General features: G+C 44.4%; 1 protein-coding gene across 5 annotated transcripts in view; it reads left to right on the top strand.

The window, feature by feature from the left end:
* Positions 1 to 26,066, top strand: part of EPHB1 (EPH receptor B1) — a 356,755-nt gene that overhangs the window by 67,378 nt on the left and 263,311 nt on the right. For all 5 annotated transcript variants that reach the window (XR_004002015.1, XR_004002017.1, XR_004002016.1 and 2 more), the window contains exon 2: positions 18,504 to 18,568. Coding sequence is in view for 2 of the 5 variants with exons in the window: in XM_030575683.1 (XP_030431543.1) it covers positions 18,504 to 18,568 (65 nt within the window). In the remaining 3 variants the exon portion in view is untranslated. The remainder of the gene's footprint in view (positions 1 to 18,503; positions 18,569 to 26,066) is intronic.

Below are 26,066 nucleotides of genomic sequence, written 5' to 3'. Positions count from 1 at the left end.
CTTGAGACCATTACTCCTTGTTCTGTTGTCTCTCTCCTTTTTTTAATGTTTTGATTTATGGCATCTTATTGTTGGGATGGTGAATTATTCGTGTAACTGAACCTGAGTGTGTCAGGGAAACTCATTTGTTCAGGTTCTTGTTTTTGCTATGCTGCATTTTGGAATATATTATGTGTAGGGGTGTGGGTGTGCAGATACAGATGTAGCTATAGAGACTTGTATAGAAAACTTCCTATGGGTAGAGAGCTTAGACTTCTTTTTTTTAGATTTTTTTGAGCTCTGTTTAAAAATATGATCTCAACCCTAAGTCAATGGAAACATCTCTTTTTGTGCATCTGAGAAATTGACCATACATTCATAGGTTACATTGAAGCCCCTTTTGATATGCAGCTTTGCTAAAGCATCGCTGCTGCCTTCAAGGAACACTTCCATACAGTAGGAACATCATACACTAAGTTTCAGGAAAGACACATGTATACTGTATACCAGAAAACAAACACACAAACAAAAAACTCAGGAAACAAATTAGCCATTACTAAGAGCAGAAAATGCCTAAGTCACATAAGTTAGGAGCCAGTGGTAATCTCTGTGTGTTGTTAATATTTCTTATTGGTGCTCCGTAGAATTATAGTTGAATATAGCTCTGTACAATAGTTTATAGTTTGGAAAATGAAGGATTTAAAACCCCCCTGTCTCTCTCTCCTTTGTACCCACTCTGAATTACTCTTTGTCTTTGTCTCCCTATGATGCACTGTTTTTCTTAATTTTCTATCTGTTTCCCTGCCTCTCTTATCTCTCTCTCTCTCTCACACACTGCACTTCTCTCTCTGTAATTTGTTTGCAGGCAGGTTGTCTCTTTGATTTACTGTGTCTTTTCTCCATAGGATTATGATAAATGAATTGCTCTGCTCAGCTTGAGCTAGTCCAACACCTTTTACCCACGCTAGGTCAAGCCCCTGTAAGCAGTGAAAGCAGAACAGATGCACACACAGTCCTTCTCACCCTGCACTCCATATCTATCATTGGTCCTAGTCCTAAAACATGCTGAGCACCTTCAGCCCCCATTGCCTTCAGCAGAATTTGAAGCTGCTCAGCATCACATAGGATTGGGCCCATACAGATGAGTGCCAGGCTCTTTGTGTGCTTGTATGAATGGTACAGTACGTGCTCATAAAGCAATATTTGTAACTCTGGTTTATAATTGCAGTTATATCTGCTGGCCTTATGTGAAGGCCTGATCCTGAGAGAGGATTAAGCATTTGAAAAAACGATTTTGGCAGATCAGCCCTGCAATCACCACTAAGCAAAACAAAATACAATTGAAAAACAACTGCAGAAGAAGACAGTGTTGGCAATTTAACATATATTAACTCTAGAGATGTGCAGGTACTAGGACCTTGAACCCAAACTCCTTTACATCTGGGGACCAGAGGGAAGATGACAGCTTTGCAGTGCCTGTTTGGATGAAGAGATACGATGTTGGTTTGGTGAGAAATCCATATCTGGCACTGGGCTGTGATGAAGGTGTGGCTACAAATCTCATGGGGAACTACTGCTCTCAAGATTTTGTCCAAGACCATGGTACTATTGGAGAAGGGTCAATAAATGAAAGTCTATTTTCATGTTTAAAAAAAAATCAGTTCCTTTTGTTTCTAAATGTTCAGACTGGACCCACATTTGTTTTTTTAAATTTTTTTTATTTTTTTTAAATATCATAAACATTATCAAAATGGTTACAGGAAAATCTTTTGGATACCAAAAGCCAGGTCACCACTAGTGCAATTGCGCAACCATCATAAGCCACCGACAATGTGTCACAAACTTAACTCTGCCCTATTTGGAATGCTAACATCCCCGTCCCCTGCCCTGAGTGTATGCAGTTTAACAGGACTGTGTGGAAAGGACAGTAGGTAGAGGGAATCTGGTCATCTGGTAATGATGCTAGGAGTGGAGTTTGGCTGCATTTACTCTTAAAGTCCTTGCTTTTTAGGTTTTATGTTAACTATGTGTTCTGTGGTCCAAACTTAACAATACAGTCGCTGTTTGTTGTGTGCACGTGTATAAAATCTAGAACGATATTTTATGCAGTGTCTGCAACAAGTGTTGCATGAAATTAAACCCCACATTTCTGTCCATCTAATAGGATTCACACCTTGATTTGCGTATAGGATTATCAGCATTCATGGTATGTAGTGGGATGTTGCCACTGATGGGTGAATCTACCTAATTCTATATTTCGCTACATGATTCTATATTCCACAGTGATCTACTTTGTGGGCCACCCTCTGGAAATCATGGCAATGATACTGGCTTCGAAGAGCATTCTGGCGTTTGCTGTGTGCACAGTGCTTACTATATCTTGACTAAGTGCCACTGTATATTAATCCTCTGCTGGTCTTTTTTCCCCCTAAATCAAGATTGACTTTTTGAATGCGTAGCTCTATCTACAATCACAAAGAACCGTGCATAGCATAACCTACCGCTGTTGCCTTCATAAGCGCACATGTTCTCTCTTCTCTCCCCTGCCCCCTCTAGAAGGTTCATCATAAATGCCAAGGGTTAGAGGGTTTTTCATTTAAAAAGATGGACCAAAACACTGAGTGATGAATCATTTTGTTGTTTAAAGCCTTTTCCATGTTTTGAACTTGGTTTGTTATTCTGTGGATAATCCTTGATCATAATGAATCCACGGGAGACTGATGGGGATTGCTCGTTTATGCACTTGCAGAGCAGTTCTGCTGTAATTCTACAGCAGCAAAATGCACCATTAAAGGCAAAGAGCCATGGGAATGATGGGCCATAATTAGTTGTTGCTGTAATATTTTTGATTGAAAGTGCATAGATACTGTAAGCGGCTCTTTCGGGAGCTGATGCTCTTAGGAGACTGTTAAGAAGAGCACTGCTTATCAAATGGAAAAGGGTGATTCTGCTCTTACCCTGCCCGCCTCTCCAGCACCATAATTAAAATGTCTGGCAGTTGTGGGAGAGCTTTGAGAGATGTCAGTGTTCAAAATGCAGAAGACGCCAGCTCATTCAGCTCGTGTGAGAGGCAGACTGCAGAGCTCCGTTGAGCCTGCACTCCCTTCCAATTAAGAATGAAAAATTTACTGAGCTTTAACCTGAAGAAGAAAACTTTCCTCAAGTCAGAAGCACCACAAATGGCTGGCTGACTCTATCCCTGTGGTAAAGCCACTTGTCTGTCATCTTGCTTTTCTCATCCACATTTTTTGGGGGTCTAATAGCCATCAAAATCTATTGGGGGTGGACCTGGATTGCAGCACAGGCGCTCAGCCCCTTAGAGCTTTGTGGATCAGAACTGTGCACTCTATCCATAAACACAAACCAAAATTAAGCCAACATTAAGTTGCGTTTAAACACTAAAGCTCAGATTCTGATAATCTTGCTCATATTGAGTTGTAAGTACCATACTCCATCAGTGGTCTTACTGATTTCAATGGGCACCTCTGACATCGATAGGCTTTACATTTAGACCCTTAAATATATGAGAATGCAAAACAAGTATGAGAGTATAGGGTGTAGTAATGGAAATCCTGATGTAAGTACAGTTATCAAAACTCATATCATAGGCAGAGCTGATAGACAACCTTAACTACAGTTGATGCTAACATGATCCATTATGAACACCCTTTTTCAATTTCTCAGAACTTTACCAAAATTCAACCCCTTTGCTGAAATTTTTTGTGTGTTGAAAATTTCAGCTAAAATGATTCAGCCATTTCCAAGACTTGGACTTTCAGAAAGCCTTTGACAAGGACCCTACCAAAGGCTCTTAGGGAAAGTAAGCTGTCATGGGATAAGAAGGAAGGTCTCTCATGGATCTGTAACTGGTTAAAAGACAGGAAACAATGGATAGGAATAAATGGTCAGTTTTCAGAATTGAGAGAGAGAAATATTGGTGTCCCCCAGGAGTCTATACTGGGGCCAGTCCTATTCAACGTACTCATAAATGATCTGGAAAATCGGTTAAACAGCAAAGTGGCAAAACTTGCAGATCATACAAAATTACTTAGGATAGTTAACTCTTTGCAGTCTGCTTTGGACTGAAAAAGGGGTCTCACGAAACTGAGTGACTAAGCAACAAATAGCAGATGAAATTCAGTGTTGATAAATGCAAAGTAATGTGCATTGGAAAACATAATCCCAACTATACATACAAAGTGATGGGATCTAAATTAGCTGTTACCACTCAAGAAAGAGATCTTGTAATCATTGTGGATAGTTCTCCAAAAACATCCACTCAATGTTTAGCAGCAGTCAAAAAAGCTAACGGTGTTATAAATCATCAGAAAATGGATAGATAAGGCAGAAAATATCATCATACCACTACATAAATCCATAACATGCTCACACCTAGAATACTGTGTGCTGCTCTGGTCACCCCACTTCAAAAAAGATATATTAGAATTGGAGAAGATGCAGAGAAGGGCAACAAAATGATTAGGGGTATGGAATGGCTGCTGTGTGGGAAGAGATTAAAAAGACTGGGACTGATCAACTTGGAAAAGAGACGACTGGGGTGAGGTATGATGGAGGCCTATAAAATCATGAACAGTGTGGTGCAAGTGACTAGGGAAATGTTATTTACCCCTTCACATAACACAAGAACTAGGGGTCACCCAATGGAATTAATAGGCAGCAAGTTTAAAACAAACACAGGGAAATACTATTTCATACGACATACAGTCACCCTGTGGAACTCTTTTCCAGAGGATTTTGTGAAGGCCAAGACTATAACAGGGTTAAAAAAAGAACTAGATACATTCATGGAGGATAGGTTCACTAATGGCTATTAGCCAAGATGGTCAGGGATGCAGCCCTGTGATCTCGGTATCTCTAAGCCTCTGACTGCCAGAAACTGAGGAGCAGAAGACAGGGGATGGATCACTCAACTGCCCTGTTCTGTTCATTCCCTCTGAAGCACCTAGCATTGGCCACTGTTGGAAGACAGGATACTGGGCTAGCAGTATCATTGGTCTGACCCAGTATGGCTGTTCTTACGCTCTTAAGAATGGGATAAGGATTGTTTTTTGACCATGTTAAAGTCTTCAGCAGTTTCACTGAAATGCTCTAATGCCTCTATGCTTTGGAACAGGGACTCAAAAGTTGGCAGATAAGTTGCCCTGGTGTCAAGGATGTGCCTTTTGTTGACCTCCTGAAAATCCACCGAAGTTTGGGAAAAGTTATTAGCATCTGGGAATCTCAGTGGGTAGTATATGGCGGCTAGAGTATGTCAGCATTATTCTCCAAAGTTTCAATCTGCACTGAGCATGTTCTGTACTCTCCCCAGCTCTTGTGTGCTAACCAGAAGGAACATGCTCCATCCCAGGAATGCAGGACCTGAGGAGGTTTTTCTTTGCAACTGTTCCTTCTGGCCATAAGGGTCACCAAGCTTTTTCATGCATATCATGGAAATATCCATGCACCTTCATACACATCTTCTGCAAAAAGCTGAGACTTGCATGTGTCTCAGAACACATGCTCACTGTACCTTCACACTGCCTGTCAATGTGCCTCCATCCTGAATACAGAGAGACTGCATCATTTAGGTAGGAGGTACTTCAGTCTCCTTTCTCTTTTTTATTCTTGCCAAAAAGGATGCTGAATAGTGATCTCTTCTTCCCTCATCCCCATGTGATGTGGACACTTGTCTTCTATTAATTGGACTGAGAACAATAATTTGACATAGTGACTTTACTCACTTGGGCTTGTTTCAAACTAGGGACCCAGAGGGAAAAGGTTAAATCCCATTATCTGTTTCCTCTTCATCCTCACCACGGTGACCATATCAGATTCCACCCATGAGCTGTTAGATGCATTCCTTCCCCCCTCTTCACTCCAGAGGTTCTGCTACCAACGCAGACATCTCAGATGCTGATTTATCATCTCATACTGGAGTTTTTGGGAAGTGTCTGTCATGGTTTCCAGTCATTGGCATTTTTTCTAAATCTCTCTTTTCCCATCGGTTACGATGTCTTCTCGTGTTTTCTTATTTTGCTTAATTTCTATTCTTTTTCTTTATCTTCCCAGGGATGCTTATGTCTTATATTCATATAACTATGTGCAAGAAAGCTGTCTTATCTTGTAGACTAATGCCCATGCCATCTCTTCCTGTAGTGACAAGCTTCTGCTTATTTGCCTTGGGGAGGAACCATATCTGAGCCACAAGTTTCCACTGGACAAACAGTTTGGTTTTAGATGTTTCTTCACAGCCTCTCTTAGTGGAAAAACCTCATTACAATGTTCCTTCCTTCCAGAATATATTGCAGCCCGATCTTGCTTTTACTCTGGGTCTAGCAGATACATGCCAAGAAGTCAAAAGTACTCTCCCTCCTGACTGTGCTACCCTTGATTCAGTATGGTCCCCCCCCCATGTAATAGACATTCCTTCTGCGCAACTGTCAAGAACGTTCTAAGCAGGGGAAGCCTGGAATAAGGATTTTGATAAACAGCCCTAGGAATGGATCTCAACTGAATAGACTTATCGATATTTCAGAGAGCTTCAGAGGTGGTCCTCCAAGGAAAATGTATGTCCTAGAAGAGTGATCAACATGATATAAGATAAAGTAAGCTGTGAGACAGTTGGTAAAAACAAAGTATATTTTATCTTACACTGCTTTGCACCCTCCATTTGGTTGCTATTTCTGTTACAAATGCATTGTTCTGCCCCTCAGTGTGCATGTAATAACGTAGCTTACACCACCACTTTACATCCCCTCTGCTTTTGGCCATGAGGGGCCATCTAGCTCAGCAGAACTTCCTTAGAAAGCAAGCCATGAGAAGACATGCAAGCATAGCCAGGCAACTCAGTTATTGGGAGCGAGCACCTCCTCCCCAACTGACTTGTGTCTGGAATGTGAGAATAACATCACAGATGGAGATTCTGTTCCACAAAGAGTATGTTCGTGCATTCTAATTGCTGGCATCTTTACTTGTTACTGGTGTAATTGTGAGTAGACGTTTGTTTTTGTATTGATAATTAGGGAGTGGAACAGATGGTGAAGGCTTAGTTTAAAGTAATGTGTCCATTAAAGAAAATCTACTGGATACAGCTGAAGATTCTTCGCTCTCACAGAGCTCCTCTCTCCGTACCAAGGGCTCCTGTAATGCTATTATGGTCAGTTTGCTCTGACAGAAGCTCAAGGCCCACTAACAGTGGGATCAGTTGCTTCTAAGTAAAGATGCTGAAATATCTCTAGGGCCTTCATATTCAGAATGATGGGTGCCTGTGGTGCAGCTAGTCTCCAGCATTTACGGTGGATGTCCCAAACCCATGCTGCACAAATACATGTAGATGTGAAAGGAATCATTAAAGAGCATTAATCTAAGAAGGCAGCACCACACAAATAGTTTAGAAATGAGGGGGAAACAGGGATGGACAAGCAGGAAAATGTAGACAAAAGAACTGACCCAGATCATCAGCCAGCCCTGGTGCCAAACTGAAGCCAAATATTTTCCTGAGGCCTGAGCAGGGTTTGCAGTTAGCTCTTTCCCATCCCTTTCCCCCTGTTTACTGGAGTGATCTCTTTAGCCTGCTGCCTTTGCACTTTGGGCTAACCCGGTTAGTGACACGCCCAGAGCACAGAAAGTTCCCAGGTAGTGGCACATTTCTCAACATCTAGCACTGTCTTGGAGTCAACAAGTAGGAAGGTGACAGAGTGTGGAGTTCAGATGGGCTGTCTACAGTTTTGGTTCTGATGCCACTTCATGCTGCTGCGAGAGGGCAGTGGAGCCTCTCTGTGATGAGGGACTCAGCAAATAGGCTTCCCTTGACCCTCCAGGGACCCTGGGGGTAGCAAAGTCTGCTTAGAACAAAGGCAGGGTATGTGGTGTTGGGGAAAGCAACATGTCCTTCAAAGTTTGAGCAATTCCAAGAAGCTTTGACTAACCACAGTAGCCTTCTAGACACTACTCTACAATGAGCCTCTGGAGCGCTTTGAGGTTCACCAATGGGCAGAGAGCTGAATCCAGGTGCACAATAAAACCTCAAAAACACTTGCCCGAGATGAGGCTCACTGGAGAACCGAAGCCTGAAATGAAGGAAAATGAATGTGCCTGTACACGGATAAAATCCAGCTGGGTGTGTCAGGTGTGTCAGGCCCACCAGGAGACACATCTCACCTGGACTAGAAAATTATCTTATAGAACATATCCAGTGAGACTCACCAAACACTAGAATCTGAAGTTCCTACAGTGAGGGGCAAAACCTTACTGTAGAGGGTTGTTCCATTTGACTTAAAGCAGCTGTAGCTTGTATGACATGACTCAGAACATCATCAGTCTCATGTGAATCCATTCTAGGAGGTATAGAATGACATACAATAGCTTAACTTCACATTGATATGGATGTCAAGGGTTTGTCATTTTTCAGTCTTCTAGTATATGGACCGGAAATAGAAATCCAACCAGATGGCTATATAAACGTGCCTAATGTTTGCTTAGATTGTAAATTCTTTGGGGTTAAGGACCAACTTTTTGTTGTAGTAGGCATTGTATATACAATGGGAGTCTAATCTTGGTTGGGTCATCTGTGTAATACCAGTACAAAATAACATTTTGGGGGTGTGGCAAGGTTACTTCCAACATTTTCTTCACACTGAGCACATTCGTAATAATACAGCATTTGATGTTTCAGGGTTGCTTTGATTTGGTTACCTTTTTATTTTACCTTGATGTTTCTAGTACCTCAGCCCTGTTAAACGCAATGGAAAGGGATATGCTAATAGCCTTCATATAAGGAGTATATATCTGCAGCTCAGAGAGAGATCCAGTAAATCTGCCCTGGAGAGATTTGTGAAGATCCCCTGAAAAACCACATGCAAAGGAAATGTCTGGTTGATGAGAACTGGTTGCATATAGCCAGACAAACTTTGATTTTCATGCTTTATTTTCTGCTGGTTTATTTAATTCTTTTTCTCAGCCTTTATTGTAATGCATTTTGGGTAGGTATACCAGAAAAATAATCACTGGATTTCCTACAATTTGCAGATATGCATGTTCTGGAAGGACAAGGTATGCAAGAGCTCTTACCTGCTTAGCATGTTAACTCACTCTAGCAGTTGACTGAGGAGTTTCTGTTTTGTTCAGGCCGTAAGATCTAAGCTTTGGATATTTCCTTTATTAACATATTGCACCTCCTTAACTGCATATCCGATACAGAATAATCAAGCAAAATGTCTTGCCTGCTGCTTTTTGAATGTCTACCCTTATTTTAACCAGTCCTCCTTTCCCTTGTGATTTGAAGAGGCATAGGCAAACACCTGCCTGCCACTTTGCTCCACCCTTTCTGCAAAGTGGATGCTGAGTTTCACTCAGTAGCAAGAATATTGTAGGGAGGAGGATGAGAATGTGTCTCTTGCAGTTGGCCCTTGCCGTCCTGTGTGTGGGATGGAAACAGGAGATAGCTAGTCACTCCCAGGGGAACTGGAAGATTGATTCAGTTCCTCCTTGATTTGGGAGCTAAAGATCTTCTGTGTAGGTCTTCTGACACTAATTTTGCTGTTAATGGGACTATATGCTGACTTGCGTTTGCTGTTAACAAGTCAGACAGTTACTAGATGTGCATAAAGAAAAAAATTTGTGGAGAAAGAGAGAGAGAGAGAACAGCTGAGGCTAAGGAGAGCAAAAGGGAAAGGAGGACAAAAGAGTAGGAGAGATGGGGGGAGGCGTATGTGGAATTGTACTGCAAGACAGGAAGAAACACAAAAGAGAAGATGGAAGAACAAGGGAGAGTTAAAATGACTTGGCCAGGAAAGGGAGATGACTTTGAGGCTTTGTGTCTGATTGATGCTCAGGCTATGATCCACTGTAATCCCTTCGTTAGCAAGCTGAGAAAAGTAATTTTTACACTAGCCGCTGACTGACCGCCTTTCCACCCGCTCTTCTCCTGAGTGATTGATTGTCCTGGTGGTGTATGTATTGTCTGGGTGTACCACTGAGGTGGTTTAGCTGATAGAGAATTCTCTCATGCCTCCTGCAGAGACCAGCATACTCATCGGCTTGGTACACAACTCTTCCATGCCTCTTTGTAGTCTGTAGCAATACAGAGCCTGTCACTTTGCAGATCTGAGTGGTGTGTATAGAGTTTGAGTCTGTCTTACTATGTAGGCTCTTCAGGTAGTCTGAGGTATAAATACACTGATTTGAGCCCACAGATGTGGGCACAGATATAATGGACATTTGGATTCATTTAAAGGGAGGCCAATCATCAGCCTGGATGAAAATTTAGGCTACTTGGTTATATGTCCTCCATTATATCTGTCAGGTGGCAGTATGGAGTGTGCTGGTGTTAGGATGACCAGATAGCAAGCGGGAAAAATTGGGACAGGATGATGGGTAGTAGGACTCCATATCAAAAAGAGCCCCAAATATTGGGACTGTCTCTATAAAATGGGACCATCTGGTCACCTTAGCTGATGTCCATAAGGGGTGGATGGTTTCTGTCTTATTCAAGGATAAACAATGAGCTCTTTGGCTCAACAAGCCATCAGGTCGCTTACAAAGGATTCTGCACTACCTGTCACTCTGATGCTAAAACATAGTGCCTGATTTTCACAAGAACTTAGCCCCTATTTAGGCAACAAAAATAAATGGGCAGCTTCTTGGGGGAGCTCAGCATGCTGGGTCCTGAGAGAGGGCCAGATTTTTACCATGTTTTACAGTGGGAGCTGTTGGCTGCTGAGCACTTCTGAAAATCTGCCCTTGTTCAGGTGCATAAATGGGAGCTGAGCTCTTTAGAATATCTAGTGCCAGTGCTTAAAATGTGACTCTAATCTAACCAGACTGCAGTTAGAACCTTACCCCCTGTGTTTAGGCACATGAAGTGATTGCTCTGTTGATGCAGGAAGCCTATGTAGAAGCCCCTGAAATGCTGAGAGTGACACAGTCCAAGAACGAACACCTGAGACCCTTTCAGATTTCAAACTGACTTCAGAATGCTTGATAGCAGTATGACTTCTATAAAGAACTTTTCAGACTCCTGGGCCTTCTGAGTCAGAGGACTTGGGTTAGCTCAAGATGGCATGGAGCTGAGAGAGATTTAGGTAATGCTGCTTTTGAAACTCTTTCCTGGATTGTGGTGCTCTTGCAAAATACAGTAAATAGAAAGTTCTGTAAAATAACTTTTTTGTAGGTGGGAGTCAGGAGCAAAATCTGAGGCGGACTGTACCATTAAATTTCGGACCAGAGACTCTATGATGTAACAACAAAAAGACTATTTAGACATAAGAACAAGTCCATCAAGAAAGGATCGTTCAGTACTTAACAATGCTCAGTGGCACAAGCCAAATGATACATCCTCTCCTTTTGAATCACACTGGACCACTTTTAAACTGAGTAGCCTTCTGCTCACAACATGATGCAATGACATGTTTATCTCACTATCAACGGTAAGGCCATGCATATGCTAGAAAAATGGTGTGTTTTGAAATAGTGTTCACTAACATGACTTCATGTTATGTGTATATGGTGTGTGAGATGAACCACTAGCAGCTAAGATGTTAACCATGTATGACGGGTTGGATCACAGAAACCCCCTGGGGGCTGCCAACTAATGTGCCAAGACTACTTTTGCCTCTGCTTTTCCTGCCAGCTTGGGACTCCAGCACCCTGTCTTGTTGAGCCAGACACACCAGTCTGCTCCAACCCAGACCCCGGGTCTGAACCATGTACCCCAAAGCTGCAGACTTAACTGAAAGCAACTTGAGAAGTGTTTCTGTCTATAACACTCAGATGCCCAACTCCCAATGGGGTCCAAACCCCAAATAAATCCATTTTACCCTGTAGAAAGCTTAGGCAGGGTAAACTCATAAATTGTTTACCCTCTATAACAGTGATGGAGAGAGATATGCACAGCTGTTTACCCCCCCCCCCAGGTATTACATAAATTATGCATATTCTAGGTTAATTAATAAGTAAAAAGTGATTTTATTAAATACATAAAGTAGGATTTAAGTGGTTCCAAGTAGTAACAGACACAACAAAGTGAATTACCAAGCAAAATAAAATAGAACACGCAAGTCTATGTCTAAGAAAACTGAATATAGATAAAAACCTCACCCAGTAAGCTTCCTTTTACAGACTAGTCTCCTAGTCTGGGTCCAGCAATCACTCACACCCCCTGTAGTTACTGTCCTTTGTTCCAGTTTCTTTCAGGTATCCTTGGGGGTGGCGAGGCTATCTCTTTAGCCAGCTGAAGACAAAATGGAGGGGTCTCCCACGGGCTTAAATAGACTTTCTCTTGTGAGTGGAGACCCCCTCCTCTCTCCTATGCAAAGTCTAGCTCCAAGATAGAGTTTTGGAGTCACATGGGCAAGTCACATGTCCATGCATGACTCAGTTTTTACAGGCAGCAGCCATTGCTTACATGCTACCTTGAACGTCCTCAGGTAGACATCTTATGTGAATTAGATCCTTATAAGAGTCATTGTCCTTTAAGTATCAGAGGGGTAGCCGTGTTAGTCTGGATCTGTAAAAGCAGCAAAGAGTTCCACTTCGTTGGATGCACGTATTCACCCATGAAAGCTCATGCTCCAATACGTTTGTTAGTGTATAAGGTGTCACAGAACTCTTTGCCGATTGTCCTTTAAGTGTTTCTTGATTGGGCACTTAATTTGCACATTCCTTTCTCAAGAAGCTGACCAAATGCTCTACTAAGGCTATTTAGAAATCAAGCAAGTATACAGCCAATATTCATAACTTCAAGTTCAAAAATGATACATGCATACAAACAGGAGGAACGTATTCAATAGATCATAACCTTTACAGAGATATGTTACATGGCGTATGTAGCATAAAACATATTCCAGCTATGTGATATATACATTCATAAGCATGTTTCCATAAAGCCTTATGGGGTGCGTCACACCATGATTTTCCCTGGCTATGCTAGCTGAGTTCTGTGTAAAACCATGTTTGTAAAAATACGTTAGCTGACACCTCTTCAGAGATGACCACTTTTCCTACTCTGGACATGGCCTGGAGACAGAATTCAGCTCTCAATTCCAGTGTTTCCCACTCCTGCACTTTCATTGCAAATTGCATGATAATCATTTCCCTAAAACTCTAGCTCTGGGTGTCGCATTATTATGTGAGAATCTCGGCTTTCATTGAAAATAAGTGTAAGTTTCTAGCCCTTGTGGTTGTGGAGAAAAGCTTGAAAATGTGACACCAGGAGACTAAAAGAACTCCAAAGTTGTGTGTTTTTAACCTCATGACCTTTTGGGGGCCTGCTTCAGTTCTATAGACCCCCTAGTTGTAGGGCATGGCCTGAGCATGCTTTGGCCAAACCTGAGTGGCCAGGCATCCCTTCCTCATGATGTGGGGGAGGAGGGTTGGGGAAGAGAGGAGAGGAATGGGGAATGGGACTGGCCAAGCGAAATTCTAAGTGAGTGGTATTGTGATCTGGTGTGCAGGGTCACCGCGCTGCTCGGGTTTGTGCCAAGTCTCAATGCCACTCAGACTCGGAGGGGGTAGGTGTAGTGGTTCATGGGCTGAGGGGCAGCCTACCCCTGGTTGTGGTGGGGGCACCTGAGGGAGGAAGAGAAGAGTCTGACAGGTGAGAGGAATCTGTGCCCTTTCCCCTCTAAATGGCACTGCCCCTATTACTGTGCTCCCAGGTAAAGTAACAGACTGTTGGAGTATGGGCAATCTTAGCAAGGTGAGTGGATCTGAAAATGGTCAGTTGGCAGGATCATATGTGTGTGACACTGGGGTCAGGAATGGAAGAAAGGGCCAGGCTGCAATCTGTCAAACTCTAGGGTGTCCACATGGAACATTTGGCCTCTCAGCTCATTGTCCTCCTGGCAATGAGCCCCAGCTGCTGCATCGCTTTCTGCTGAGAGCGAACAACTCATCCACTGAGCATGGGGCTGTTGGATGTCTGTTCAGTAAGCAGAAGCTCTTGTTCTAGGAGTTATGTATGTACAAAAGAAGGGGTGGGTTAAGGAGCCTCTGCCCTCTCTCTACCTCAAGCTATGCCCTGGAACAGGCAGAAAAGATGTCCCCTCCAGAATTGAGTTTGGTCACCACAAGGGAACCCTCGTCACTTGGAAACTTCACCCCTCCCCCAGTTAAATATTCCACAGCTGTGGGTTTTTCAAGCTCAGAGCTGTGTAATTCACCACATGTGTGACCTGTGACCAGGTAACATCCCCCCACCCCCAAATCTCTTGGCGAGGCCTGCTAGAGGTCAGCCTCTAATCCACTGTCTGCAGGAGCTTTTCATCCGCCATGAATGAATAGGCCTGAGGAGACTAAAGGAAAGAACCTTGCAGTAATAGAACCAAACACTCATTTGTCATGTTAGAGCAGAGCTGTGTGACAGGCGGCTGCTGCTCCTAACACTAATCCCCTCGTGTCTCGCAGTCATGCACCGCGGCATAGATAAGAAAATTGAGCTAAGAGGAAGAGGATGCAAACCTCCCCCTTGTCACTGCAGACTTGATGGGCAAAACATATTTGTTAACAGGGATTTTTTTCTTAACTTCACGAGTCAACTGCTCTGAACAGCACAGAACACTGCCAAATTACAACAGCCAGGGAACTACAGAAATCAGTGCAAAGGAAGCACCTTACTGGCTGAAGTTATCAAAAGTACATTCCTGGTGTCAAAGCGCAGCCAAGAAAAGCACTCCAGGGAAGCAAGTTATAAGTGCACTGAACTGATGTACAGGAAGAGAGATGATGGAGTGAAAATCTTTTCTAAATAAACACTTGTTAAAAGTGCCTTTCCTGTAATTGAACACAGCAAGCCTATATATTAAAGAAAGAGATGAATTATGGGTAAACTAGAACAATCTTTGCTGACATGAGGTGGTGGTTGTTCATTTCCTTAGTTATTGCAGAGTTGGGAGGTTGGACTAGTGGATAGAGGCTCAGGAGACCAGAGTTCAATTCACAGCTCAGCCACAGACTTCCTGTATGACCTTGGGCAAGGAATTTTAATCCAGCCTATGCTTAAATTGCCCATCTGTAAAATGGGGCTCATACCTCCTTATCTCACAGGGCTGTTCTGAAGATAAAAGCCCCTAATTCTGAAGCACGGTTACTACAGTGAGAAGTGCCGAGGTAAGCAGAGTTCTCTGCTTGGAAGCCGAGGAATCTATGATCATGAGTTATCACTTCGGCATGTTAACGTATGCACTGGCATGTCAACCTGTTTCTTTGAAGGACTCCAGTAAGGATTAATGGCTCCTTAATAAGGTATATGACAGTCCTTCTAGAGGTATGTGTGCAAGGAAGGAAATCAGATTTGTGGTGATTGCCCAATAGAGGGCCTGCCTCAACTAAGAACCCTCTTTGTAGAAGGGCTTAAGGATGAGCTGTGTATATAACAAAGTGTGTTTAAGGACTAAGGCTGGTGGCACTGCATATTTATTGGAGTTAACAGATACACATAAGGAGCTTGGAAGCCCAGGTTCTGTAGCTGCCAAATACTCAAGTGGCATTTCTCGGGGGAGGCGAGTGAATGGAAGTGTGCTGAGAGGGATCGCAGCACAGTCCTTCACTATTGTTTGTGACAAACATTACGCTATGGCCCAGATATGTTGAATGAAGCTGAGTTTCTAAAAACAAATGACTCAAATCCCCTTGCATTTCTCTTCTTCCCTTTTCTATTTTCCACTCTTTCTTTTATATCTTGATATGTCTTTCTTCATTCCTTTTTGTTGGCTGTTATTAACCCTAATGCTTTGGCCTCTTAAAAATCTCTCCTTTTTTCCTGTTCAGACTCATGTTACCCCTTACGGGCCAGATTCCAATACCCTTCCCTGTTTGAATGGTGGTGTTTCTATTGCAATAATGCCTGAAGACCCCATTGTGCGAAACATTGCCCACACACAAACAAATGGGCTCTACTCTGAAGACCTTAGTCTCTTTGTCTCTTCCTTATTCAAAGAGGAGGAGGAAGGGAACAGTGTTCATTTTACAAGTACTCAGCTGAGTCACAGCAGTGAAATTACTTGCCCAGTTACAGAAGCCAGGAACTGAACCAAGTCACCTGGGTCCCACAACAGCACCTTAACTACAAAGCCATCTCTCGCCCTGCCCCCATATAAAACAGCTCTCTGCTACTTGAGCAGCATCATGACTTCAGAGGGACTATAGAGTAAGGTGCTTCCCAGCTTGAGGAAGAGGATCTGAATGTGGCCGTACAGACATACGTTTAACTTCAGTTTTCTAGGCTCCCTTCCCCGCTCTCTGTCTCTCTCCCAACGTTGTTTCTCATTGCTCGCTTACCGGAGTGCTCTCTTCCCCCACTCTCCTTTCTCTCTAATGGTATTGCCTTCCTCACTGTTACACCTCCTATTCTTGTCTCCCCATCACTGCCCCAAATAGGCTTGTGTGAGGTGGTGGTTCCCACTCCCCATTCTTGGTACTGATTGTCATCTCCCCCTCCCCACACACAACGTACATCTTCAGAGTTGTTGTGTGTCTTCTATTTTCCAGACATCTCACAACGTCACCATGACTCATGCTATTTTAAGGGTGGATTTTTTTGTAAGGCTGCTAACAGCTATAGCTCTTGGGTTTGCCAGGGAAGGCCCAAAGGGAGGAAACTTCTGTGATTTGACAGTGTCCACTTCTTTCCTTATTTAAGTAGATGGAGGACATATGGAAGGGGAGTGGCAGGGCCACAGCCAATGTCATACTCCCACAGGGACAGCAAGGATGGGCCAGTGTTTAGGTCGCTAGTGTCAGGTGTAGGAGACCCAGGTTATTCCCTGCTCTTCCACAGACTGCCTGTGTGGCCTGGTTAAGTCACTTAGCCTCTCTGTGCTCAGTTCCTCACCGGTGAAGTTAGGATAATAGCACTGTCCTACCTCACAGGTGGTTGTGAGGAACAAGACTCGAAGAGTGTGAAGCATGCAGATACTGTGGTGAAGGGCTATGTAAATATCTTAGAGCAATAGTTACAAGGAGAGTCCTAATACTGGTGAGAATTTTAGATTTTCCCCACTAACTTTTGAACCCTGTTTATACTCTAAATAGAGGTGGGATGCCTCATCTCCACTGCTAAACCTCACTTCAGTCTCTGAAGGAGCCATGTCAAATGCTTCTAGCCAATGCTGCTAATTAAAGAAAGAATGTAGAACATTAATCAAGAGAAACTGGGTGGAGGGTCCTGGTAGAAGTCCTCTAGCCCTATGTCCCTGAGTGGTGGCAAAGGATGGGTGGAAAGACTAATAGGGGTTCCTCATTTCTCACTTTTGATTTCTGGAACATTGATGGAGGAGTTAAACACAACAGTTTGGCAGCATTTACTATATTCTTTGAGTTGTACTGATTTTATTTCCCAGCTGTTTATCTTCCCAGCATTCATTTCCTCACATTCCTACTACATTGAAGTAGTAACTTTCTTGGGACAAAAGTGCTGCCTTTTTAGGCACCCAGGTGATATCTGGGCTGTAAAGGAAAACACCAACATTTATAGGATTGAGGATGGACAGACAGTCAGCTAGACCAGACATGGTAGAAATTTGGTAGAAATGCATTTGGTAGAAATGCAGGAGCCAAGCAAATTAATCTTTGTGTCTGCCTTACTGAAAACAAATAAATAAAACCTGGAAGATTTTCCCCATCTGTCTGTATATGTTGTAGTTTTTTTTCTTATAAAAGGAGGGCAGGGAAAATATTAGCCATATTGCATCTTAATGTTTTGCAATAATCCTCCCCCCAAAAACCAAAACAGAAATCCTACTGCATTGATATTACTTATTATTCATTGATCTGACTCCCTACACCCATGACAGGGATAATGAATGTATGCAACAACTCGGTACATGGAACAGCTGCCAGTCCATAAAACAGGACATCCAGTGCTGTTGATCAAAGCACCCAGCTGTCAGCGACTTCACACCAGGACTGCAGAACTGGCCATGCTCAATCTCTTGATCACTGGGAGCAGAGATTGTATTTGTCACTGAAGTCGAGACCCCCTCCCTTCACTTTCCCCATCCCTGGACTTGTCCTGTTTTGTAACAATTCAAGGAGCAAAATGAAATCTGCAGCTAGGAGTTAGTGCTTTTTATCCAGGCCTTAATATAGGTACCTTTTTACAACTCCACACAACCATTTTTATGGGTAACATTATTTTCCTGTTTCAGGGCTGTCACAATGCAGATTCACATGCATCCTTGTAGTCTAAGGGGGAACTTGTGACTCACTCACTTGTAGGCCAGGGTCTTGAGGCTTTATGCTGAAATAAATCCAACTGATTTCTATGGGAGTCTTGCTGGAGAAACAGGAGAGTCTCACCGCTGGCGTAGATTGCATTAAGAATGTGGGCTTCAGAAATTGTTCAGTGTAACAGGGGATCCACTGCATTATTTTGGAAGAGCTCTCAGGACCTGATCCTGCACCATCAAAGCCACAGAGAGTGCTGAATCAGATACCAAATACATTTGCAGTGTGTTTGTAATTTCAGTCTGTTATCTGGAGTCCCTAGTAACTCATTTTGTTTTGATCCTCTTGTGTGTGCTCCTCAGAAACCTTGATGGATACCCGAACGGCTACAGCTGAGCTGGGCTGGACTGCAAACCCACCTTCAGGGGTAAGTGGATGTGTCAAATTGCTGGCTCTTTGCATGTTTATTAGGTCTTGCAGGCCTCACAGTTATTTTCAAGAAATGCTGATTTTAAAAACTCCCGAGTCCTTTCTATGTGGTGAAGACTGCCTTTCACCCACGACAAAATTACTCACCAAACAGCATCAGCAAAAATACTCACCACCATCTTTACACACACAGGAGGTGTTTGGGGGGGAGTTCTATAGCCTGTGTTATGCAGGATGTCAGATTAATGCTTTGTCTATACCAGGGACTGCTCTAGACATTTTGCTGCCCCAAACAGGGCGGCATGCCACGGAGGGCGCTCTGCCGGTCGCCGGGAGGGCGGCAGGCAGCTCCGGTGGACCTCCCGCAGGCGTGCCTGTGGGAGGTCCACCAAAGCCACAGGACCAGCGGACGGCGGGACCAGCTGACCCTCCGCAGGCACACCTGCGGGAGGTCCACCAGAGCTGCCTGCTGCCCTCTCGGCGACTGGCAGAGTGCCCCCCGCGGCATGCTGCCTCAAGCACGCGCTTGGCGTGCTAGGACCTGGAGCTGCCCCTGGTCTATACTACGGATCTTATAGCTGTGCTGCTGCAGCTGAGCCGCTGTAAGATCTCCTGTGTAGCCACTCTATGGGAGAGAGCTCTCCTGCCGCCATAATTAAACCACCTTGCAATGACGCAGCAGTAGCTGTGTTGGTGGGAAAGCTGTCCACAATGGTGCTTTTGTCGATGAAACTTATGTTAGTCAGGGATGTGTTTTTTCACACCCCCAATGGGCAAAAGTTTTGCCTACAAAAGTGCTAGTGCAGACATAGCCTAAATCATAGTAACACTTTCTAGTCTTAGCATCTATGAATAACCCAAATTTAACATTTCATTTAATATATGCAGCCAATTGTACTTCGGTATCCCAGCAGTGTCTGATCTGTGAACCACCAGCCTCCCTTCCAAAGGCAGGAACATTGAGTGGGCACCTCAGTGTGATATGGCAAGAGTTAAATTATACTTGGACGGCTGGGCAAAGCCATTCTCTGAACCTGACTCTCCAGTAGAAAGTCATTCCACCTACTCTCCCTCTCCTTTTTCAAATCCACCACAAATCCCTAGCCATGAAATGCACAGCAGGGGCAGGTTAGGAACTACTTGTCATCTTTCCAGTCAATGATCTATCCCCTCTGCTGTAAATTCACTCTGTGCATGGCTCTTTTGCCTACTCACTCTCAGATGGCATCAGCCTCCACTCAACTCACATTCTGATGAGGCACAGCATGCTGCCGGGAAGAGGCTGGCTTTCAGAAACAGCTGCAGAGTGGAAGAGATGGGGTTTGATTTCTGTACGGTACCACCTTCCGCCCATAGCCCTGGCATTCCAAAACATTTTGCAAGGCAATGAGTCAGAGTCTGTTGGTATATTAACTGTGTAGAAAATTGCACAGCAGTAACCGTTGTGTGCTCAGCCCTGGCTCATATACAACTCGTGAGCATTAGAACTTGTTTTTCTATGAGAGGGAATGTTGACTCATAAACTGGGGAAAGTGTGTGTGTGGGGGGGGTGCTGGAAAACTGGGGAGAAGGAATGAAGAATGTGTTGGAGACAGGGGAATGGGGGGAGAGTGAGGGGAAAGGGAAGGAGAATATTAGGGGGCAGCAGATTGTAGAAGAGGTGATGAAATGGCGGCGGGGGGAGGGGGATATTGGGTAGGAGACTGAGATGGAGCAGGAGCCTGGGGAGGGAGGTACTAGAGGACACAATGGGAGCTGGATAGTTCTGGGAGAGAACAACAGCTTCCCCATCTTGGTTAGGAGAAGGGCACAAGGTACCCTCCCATAGAAAGAAGACGACTGCCTATTTGGGTGTACGTCCTGGGCTGGGTTTGTCTATCTGAAATCATTCCTCACCACCAGTGTGTAGGGGATGTCCTCCTCCATAAAGGGGAAAACTAGAAGGCAAACCAATTTAATTATCTGTTTCGTGATTGGCTTGAATTTTTTTTTGCACAGCTGAATCACCCTTTTTGACCTCCTTAAGGCTGGCAATTGCAGTCTTTTTTTTTTCCTGAATAGATAACTCTGGTTAGCACAAGTTGCGGTTCACCTTAATTTATGTATATGCAAGGCATGTAGACCTTTGTATCTGAGTCTGCATTTTCATATGGGTGACTTGCCAAGGAAGGAATAATAAGTAGACCCTTTGGTGCAGGGATACTTTTCAGCATGGGTTGGTCACTCTGTAATTACATGTAGACAAGGTTTTGAAAGGCTCCTCAACATGGCTGCTAATCTGAGCATGCACTGGCAGGTTTGCCTGAGCAAATGCAGGATTTGCATGAACAAAATCATGTGTCCAGTTGTTCACCTTATGCACAAGGCTTTCTCTCAGATCCATAGATTCTGCCCTGGGTCTCCAGCCTTCCTTGCTGTTTAAGGCAGCAGAGAGTAATGTGTTGACTCTGGTTGTAGGTCTAGGTCCTCCCAAGCAAGAGCCTGTTTGTATTGCAGTAGCTCGATCAAGGAGAAGGGCTCGTTGTGCCAGGCGTTATACAGTTATATAAGCTGAGTGCGGGGTTTGTTCACCCTTAAGCCTTGTCTACACTGGCAGGTGGGGTATGGGGTATGCGTAGCTATGTGCCACTGTGAAAAGCAAGCTGTGTCCCCACTGCAGTGTGTAGCTACACCCAGCAGTGAAAGGCTCTGGCAAGGGGACACTACACTGCTAAAACTATCAGTGTAAATAGGGGATGCACTACTTGGGCGTGTAGAGAGCTATGTAGGGTATATACCATATGGTTCTGGTGTTTCTTTACTCACCTAAGCAGTGCCTCACAGTCTGTACTGCTATTAATACTTGGGCTGGGGGATGCGTGCATTGTAAGTACTCTACATGCTGCCATAAGTGAGTGTGCAGTGTAGACATACCCTAAAACCTCACCTCTTATGTGTGGGTTTTACCCAGATCTATTCTATGCATCCCTGGAGCCTCACACTCTGGATCAGAGACAAAGGAGGTGTGGGATTCCCTGCAAGCTCACAACCAGTGAAAGAGAAACCTGATTCTGCTGAAAGTAGCAGTGAGGGACCAGCAGCTCTGGCTAGAAGACCAAAGCATTAACCGTTCCAGAAGTCCTTAACCACAGAAAGGCCTTGCAGGAGAACAAACCACAAGGAGCAACTAAACTTGACAGCTCCTCTTTGGGGGGAAAGAAATAGAAGTGTTGTTTCTTTCTCTGCCTCCCAGGTTTCCTTGTCAGATACTTCAGAACCGGGTGTCTCAGTCTTCCGGGGCTAAGGCTTGTTGTGTTAATTTAGATGGAATATCTGGACCCAAAGAGCCAAAAGCGTTCACCTACCATGTCACCATCAACATCAAAACATTTTAAACAGGGTTTAGTAGAGAGAGACCTCAGCTTGTTTTATACCAAGGCAAAGAGACCATTAAACTCCTTTTTAACCTTGTATGAAGGTGGATAGAAAGCTAACTAGATTGTTGGGCTCAATGGGTAGTGATCAATGGCTCAATGTCTAGTTAGCAGCTGGTATCAAGCGGAGTGCCCCAGGGGTTGGTCCTGGGGCCAGTTTTGTTCAATATCTTTATTAATTATCTGGATGATAGGATGAATTGCACCCTCAGCAAGTTCTCAGATGACACTAAGATGGTGGGGAGAGGTAGATATGCTGGAGGGTAGGGATAGGGTCCAGAGAGACCTAGACAAATTGGAGGATTGGGCCAAAAGAAATCCGATGAGGTTCAACAAGGACAAGTGCAGAGTCCTGCACTTAGGATGAAAGAATCCCATGCACTGCTACAGGCTGGAGACTAACTGGCTACGCAGCAATTCTTCAGAAAAGGATCTGGGGATTACAGTGGACAAGAAGCTGGATATGAGTCAGCAGTGTGCTCTTGTTGCCAAGAAGGCCAGTGGCATATTGGGCTGTATTAATAGGAGCATTGCTAGCAGATTGAGGGAAGTGATTATTCCCCTCTATTTGGCATTGGTGAGGCTATACCTGGAGTATTGCATCCAGTTTTGGGCCCCCACTACAGAAGGGATGTGGACAAATTGGAAAGAGTCCTGCGGTTGACAATGGAAATGATTAGGGGGCTGGGACACATGACTTATGAGGTGAGGCTGAAGGAACTGGGCTTATTTAGTCTGCAGAAGAGAAGAGTGAGGGGGGATTTGATAGCAGCCTTCAACTACCGGAAGGGGGGTTCCAAAGAGGTTGGATCTAGACTGTACTCAGTGGTAGCAGATGTCAGAACAAGAAGCAATGGTCTCAAGTTGCAATGTGGGAGGTCTAGGTTGGATATTAGGAAACACTGTTTCACTAGGAGGGTGGTGAAGCACTGGAATGGGTTACCTAGGGAGGTGGTGGAATCTCCTTCCTTAGAGGTTTTTAAGGCTTGACTTGACGAAGCCCTGGCTGGGATGATTTAGTTGGTGTTAGTCCTGCTTTGAGCAGAGGGTTGGACTAGATTCATAGATTCATAGACTCTAGGACTGGAAGGGACCTTGAAAGGTCTTCGAGTCCAGTTCCCTGCCCTCATGGCAGGACCAAATACTGTCTAGACCATCCCTGATAGATATTTATCTAACCTACTCTTAAATATCTCCAGAGATGGAGATTCCACAACCTCCCTAGACAATTTATTCCAGTGTTAAACTACCCTGACAGTTAGGAACTTTTTCCTAATGTCCAATCTAAATCTCCCTTGCTGCAGTTTAAGCCCATTGCTTCTTGTTCTATCATTAGAGGCTAAGGTGAACAAGTTTTCTCCCTCCTCCTGATGACACCCTTTTAGATACCTGAAAACTGCTATCATGTCCCCTCTCAGTCTTCTCTTTTCCAAACTAAATAAACCCAATTCTTTCAGCCTTCCTTCATAGGACACGTTCTCAACACCTTTAATCATTCTTGTTGCTCTTCACTGGACCCTCTCCAATTTCTTCACATCTTTCTTGAAATGCAGTGCCCAGAACTGGACACAATACTCCAGTTGAGGCCTAACCAGTGCAGAGTAGAGCGGAAGAATGACTTCTCGTGTCTTGTTTACAACATACCTGTTAATGCATCCCAGAATCACGTTTGCTTTTTTTGCAACAGTATCACACTGTTGACTCATATTTAGCTTGTGGTCCATTATGACCCCTAGATCTCTTTCTGCCATACTCCTTCCTAGACAGTCTCTTCCCATTCTGTATGTGTGAAACTGATTGTTCCTTCCTAAGTGGAGCACTTTGCATTTGTCTTTATTGAACTTCATCCGGTTTACCTCAGACCATTTCTCCAATTTGTCCAGATCATTTTGAATTTTGACCCTGTCCTCCAAAGCAGTTGCAATCCCTTCCAGTTTGGTATCGTCTGCAAACTTAATAAGTGTACTTTCTATGCCAACATCTAAGTCGTTGATGAAGATATTGAACAGAGCCGGTCCCAAAACAGACCCCTGCGGAACCCCACTTGTTATACTTTTCCAGCAGGATTGGGAGCCATTAATAACCTGAGGTCTCTTCCAACCCTAATATTTTATGATTCTATGAAAGATAGGATGCAGTAAGGAAGAAAAAAACATTTGAAATGTAAAGTATGTAGTAAGACGGTCACTTAACAGCATCCCTTTTTCTCTTTCCCTTGGGGTGGAAAGCTTTTTGAACAAACCCCCTTTATTTAGCAGTGTCTTAGTAGGTAATAACTGTCTATCTGGGGGGAAAGAATAAGTGCATTGAAATGTGTGAGAGTTGTTGCTGTTTTTGTTAAGTCCAATCCTGTTCCCTAGAAGACAAACATGCAGAAGAGGGGGAAAAAGATCAGCAAAGGGAGAAAATCCAACTTCTTTCTCTGCTGTTACTTCTTACTTGAAACTTCAGTACTGGAAAAGCACAGGATGTGGTTTTATCAGTGCCTCCTCACCCCTCAAACCTGGCAGGCTTGTACCCACATTAAGCTGCTTAGGAAATTGCTTTTAGTTGGCTGTCAGGTAACAGGCAACCATCAGTGTCGCAGAAAAGACAGTTTTGTCTGGTTAAGCCAGATTCCTCTTAGACAGAAGGAAAAGTAGGAGAGGAGTGGGGGGAGAGGAAGCAGTCAGGTGGAAAAGAAAAGGTCACATGGGATAGAGGGAGTGACACTCTCACATCCTAGCTGGTGGCTGGAATTAAGCTGGTGAAAATGGCAGTGTCATTTGGGCCCCTCTCTGGCCCAGTCTGATCAGGACAACCAACACCACAGAGGTCACGGTTCTCCCAGCAGATGGTTGGGTTGACAGCTGCCATAATGGTGGAGCTGTTCTCTCATCTTTTGGTCAGTCAGGGAAGCAGTAGCCTCTTCAGCTGTTCGTCCAACCCAGCCAGCAGTTGTTGACTGCTTCTGCTAATTTCTCTCCCCTGCCCCAGTCTTCTCTCTTTAAGAACACCAAAAGGGAGCAACAGGCAGACTAGCCCATTCCCTTCTTATTTTGTTCACTTTTTGTCCATTGATTTCTAGTCCCACACTCATGTTTACCAGACATGATCTTAACATCATCCTTGAGTTATCGGCAAGGCTTTTTGTTGAGTCTAATTCAGTCTCGTTGTCTCCCGTGTACATCTTTTTCTCATCATTTTTATAGGTAATTTTGGCCTGTTTTATAAACTGTCACTCACTTTTTACAGTTGAACTCACAGTTAGGGTAAACTTATAGGCCCAATTAGTAGAGCAGGCCGTGGTAGTGAGGAGAGAGCTTTAAATAAAAAAGAGAGGGTGTTTTCTCACTTTCTTCTAGCCCAGGGTTGGGGAAACTACAGCCCGGGGGCCGCATCCAGCCCTTCAGACATTTTAATCCAGCCCTTGAACTCCCGCTGGGGAGCAGTGTCCAGGGCTTGTCCTGCTCTGCGCCTGCCATGGCTCCACGTGACTCCCAGAAGCAGCGTCATGTCCCCCATCTGGCTCCTATGCACAGATGCTCCTACATGCTGTCCCTGCCCCAAGCACTGTTCCCACAGCTCCCATTGGCCTGGACCTGTGGCCAATGAGAGCTGCAGGGGCGGTGCCTATGGACAGGGCACCGCACAGAGCCGCCTGGCTACCCCTCTGCGTGGGAGTCAGAGAGATGACATGCCACTGCTTCTGGGAGCTGCTTGAGGTAAGTACTCCCGGAGCCTCCCACCCTGCCTCCGTCTCATGCCCCTGCCCCAGGCCTGATCCCCCTCCTGCCCTTCAAACCCTTCAGTCACAGCCCAGAGCACTCTTCTGCACCCCCAACCCTTCATCCCCAGCCCCACCCCAGAGCCCGCACCCCAGCCAGAGCCCTCACCCCACCCCCCCGCATCCCAACCCCCTGCCTCGAGTCCCCTCCCATACTCTGAACTCCTCATTTTTGACCCTACCCCAGAGCACACACCTCTGGCTAGAGCCCTCACCCCCTACCGCACCCCAACCCTCAATTTTGTGAGCATTCATGGCCCACCATACAATTTCCATACTCAGATGTGGCCCTTGGGCCAAAAAAATTGCCCACCCCT

Source organism: Gopherus evgoodei, chromosome 9 (genome assembly GCF_007399415.2).
Source record: "Gopherus evgoodei ecotype Sinaloan lineage chromosome 9, rGopEvg1_v1.p, whole genome shotgun sequence".
NCBI lineage: Eukaryota > Metazoa > Chordata > Testudines > Testudinidae > Gopherus > Gopherus evgoodei.
Note: the sequence above shows the minus strand (reverse complement) of the source record. Positions and strands in the feature narration are given on the sequence as shown.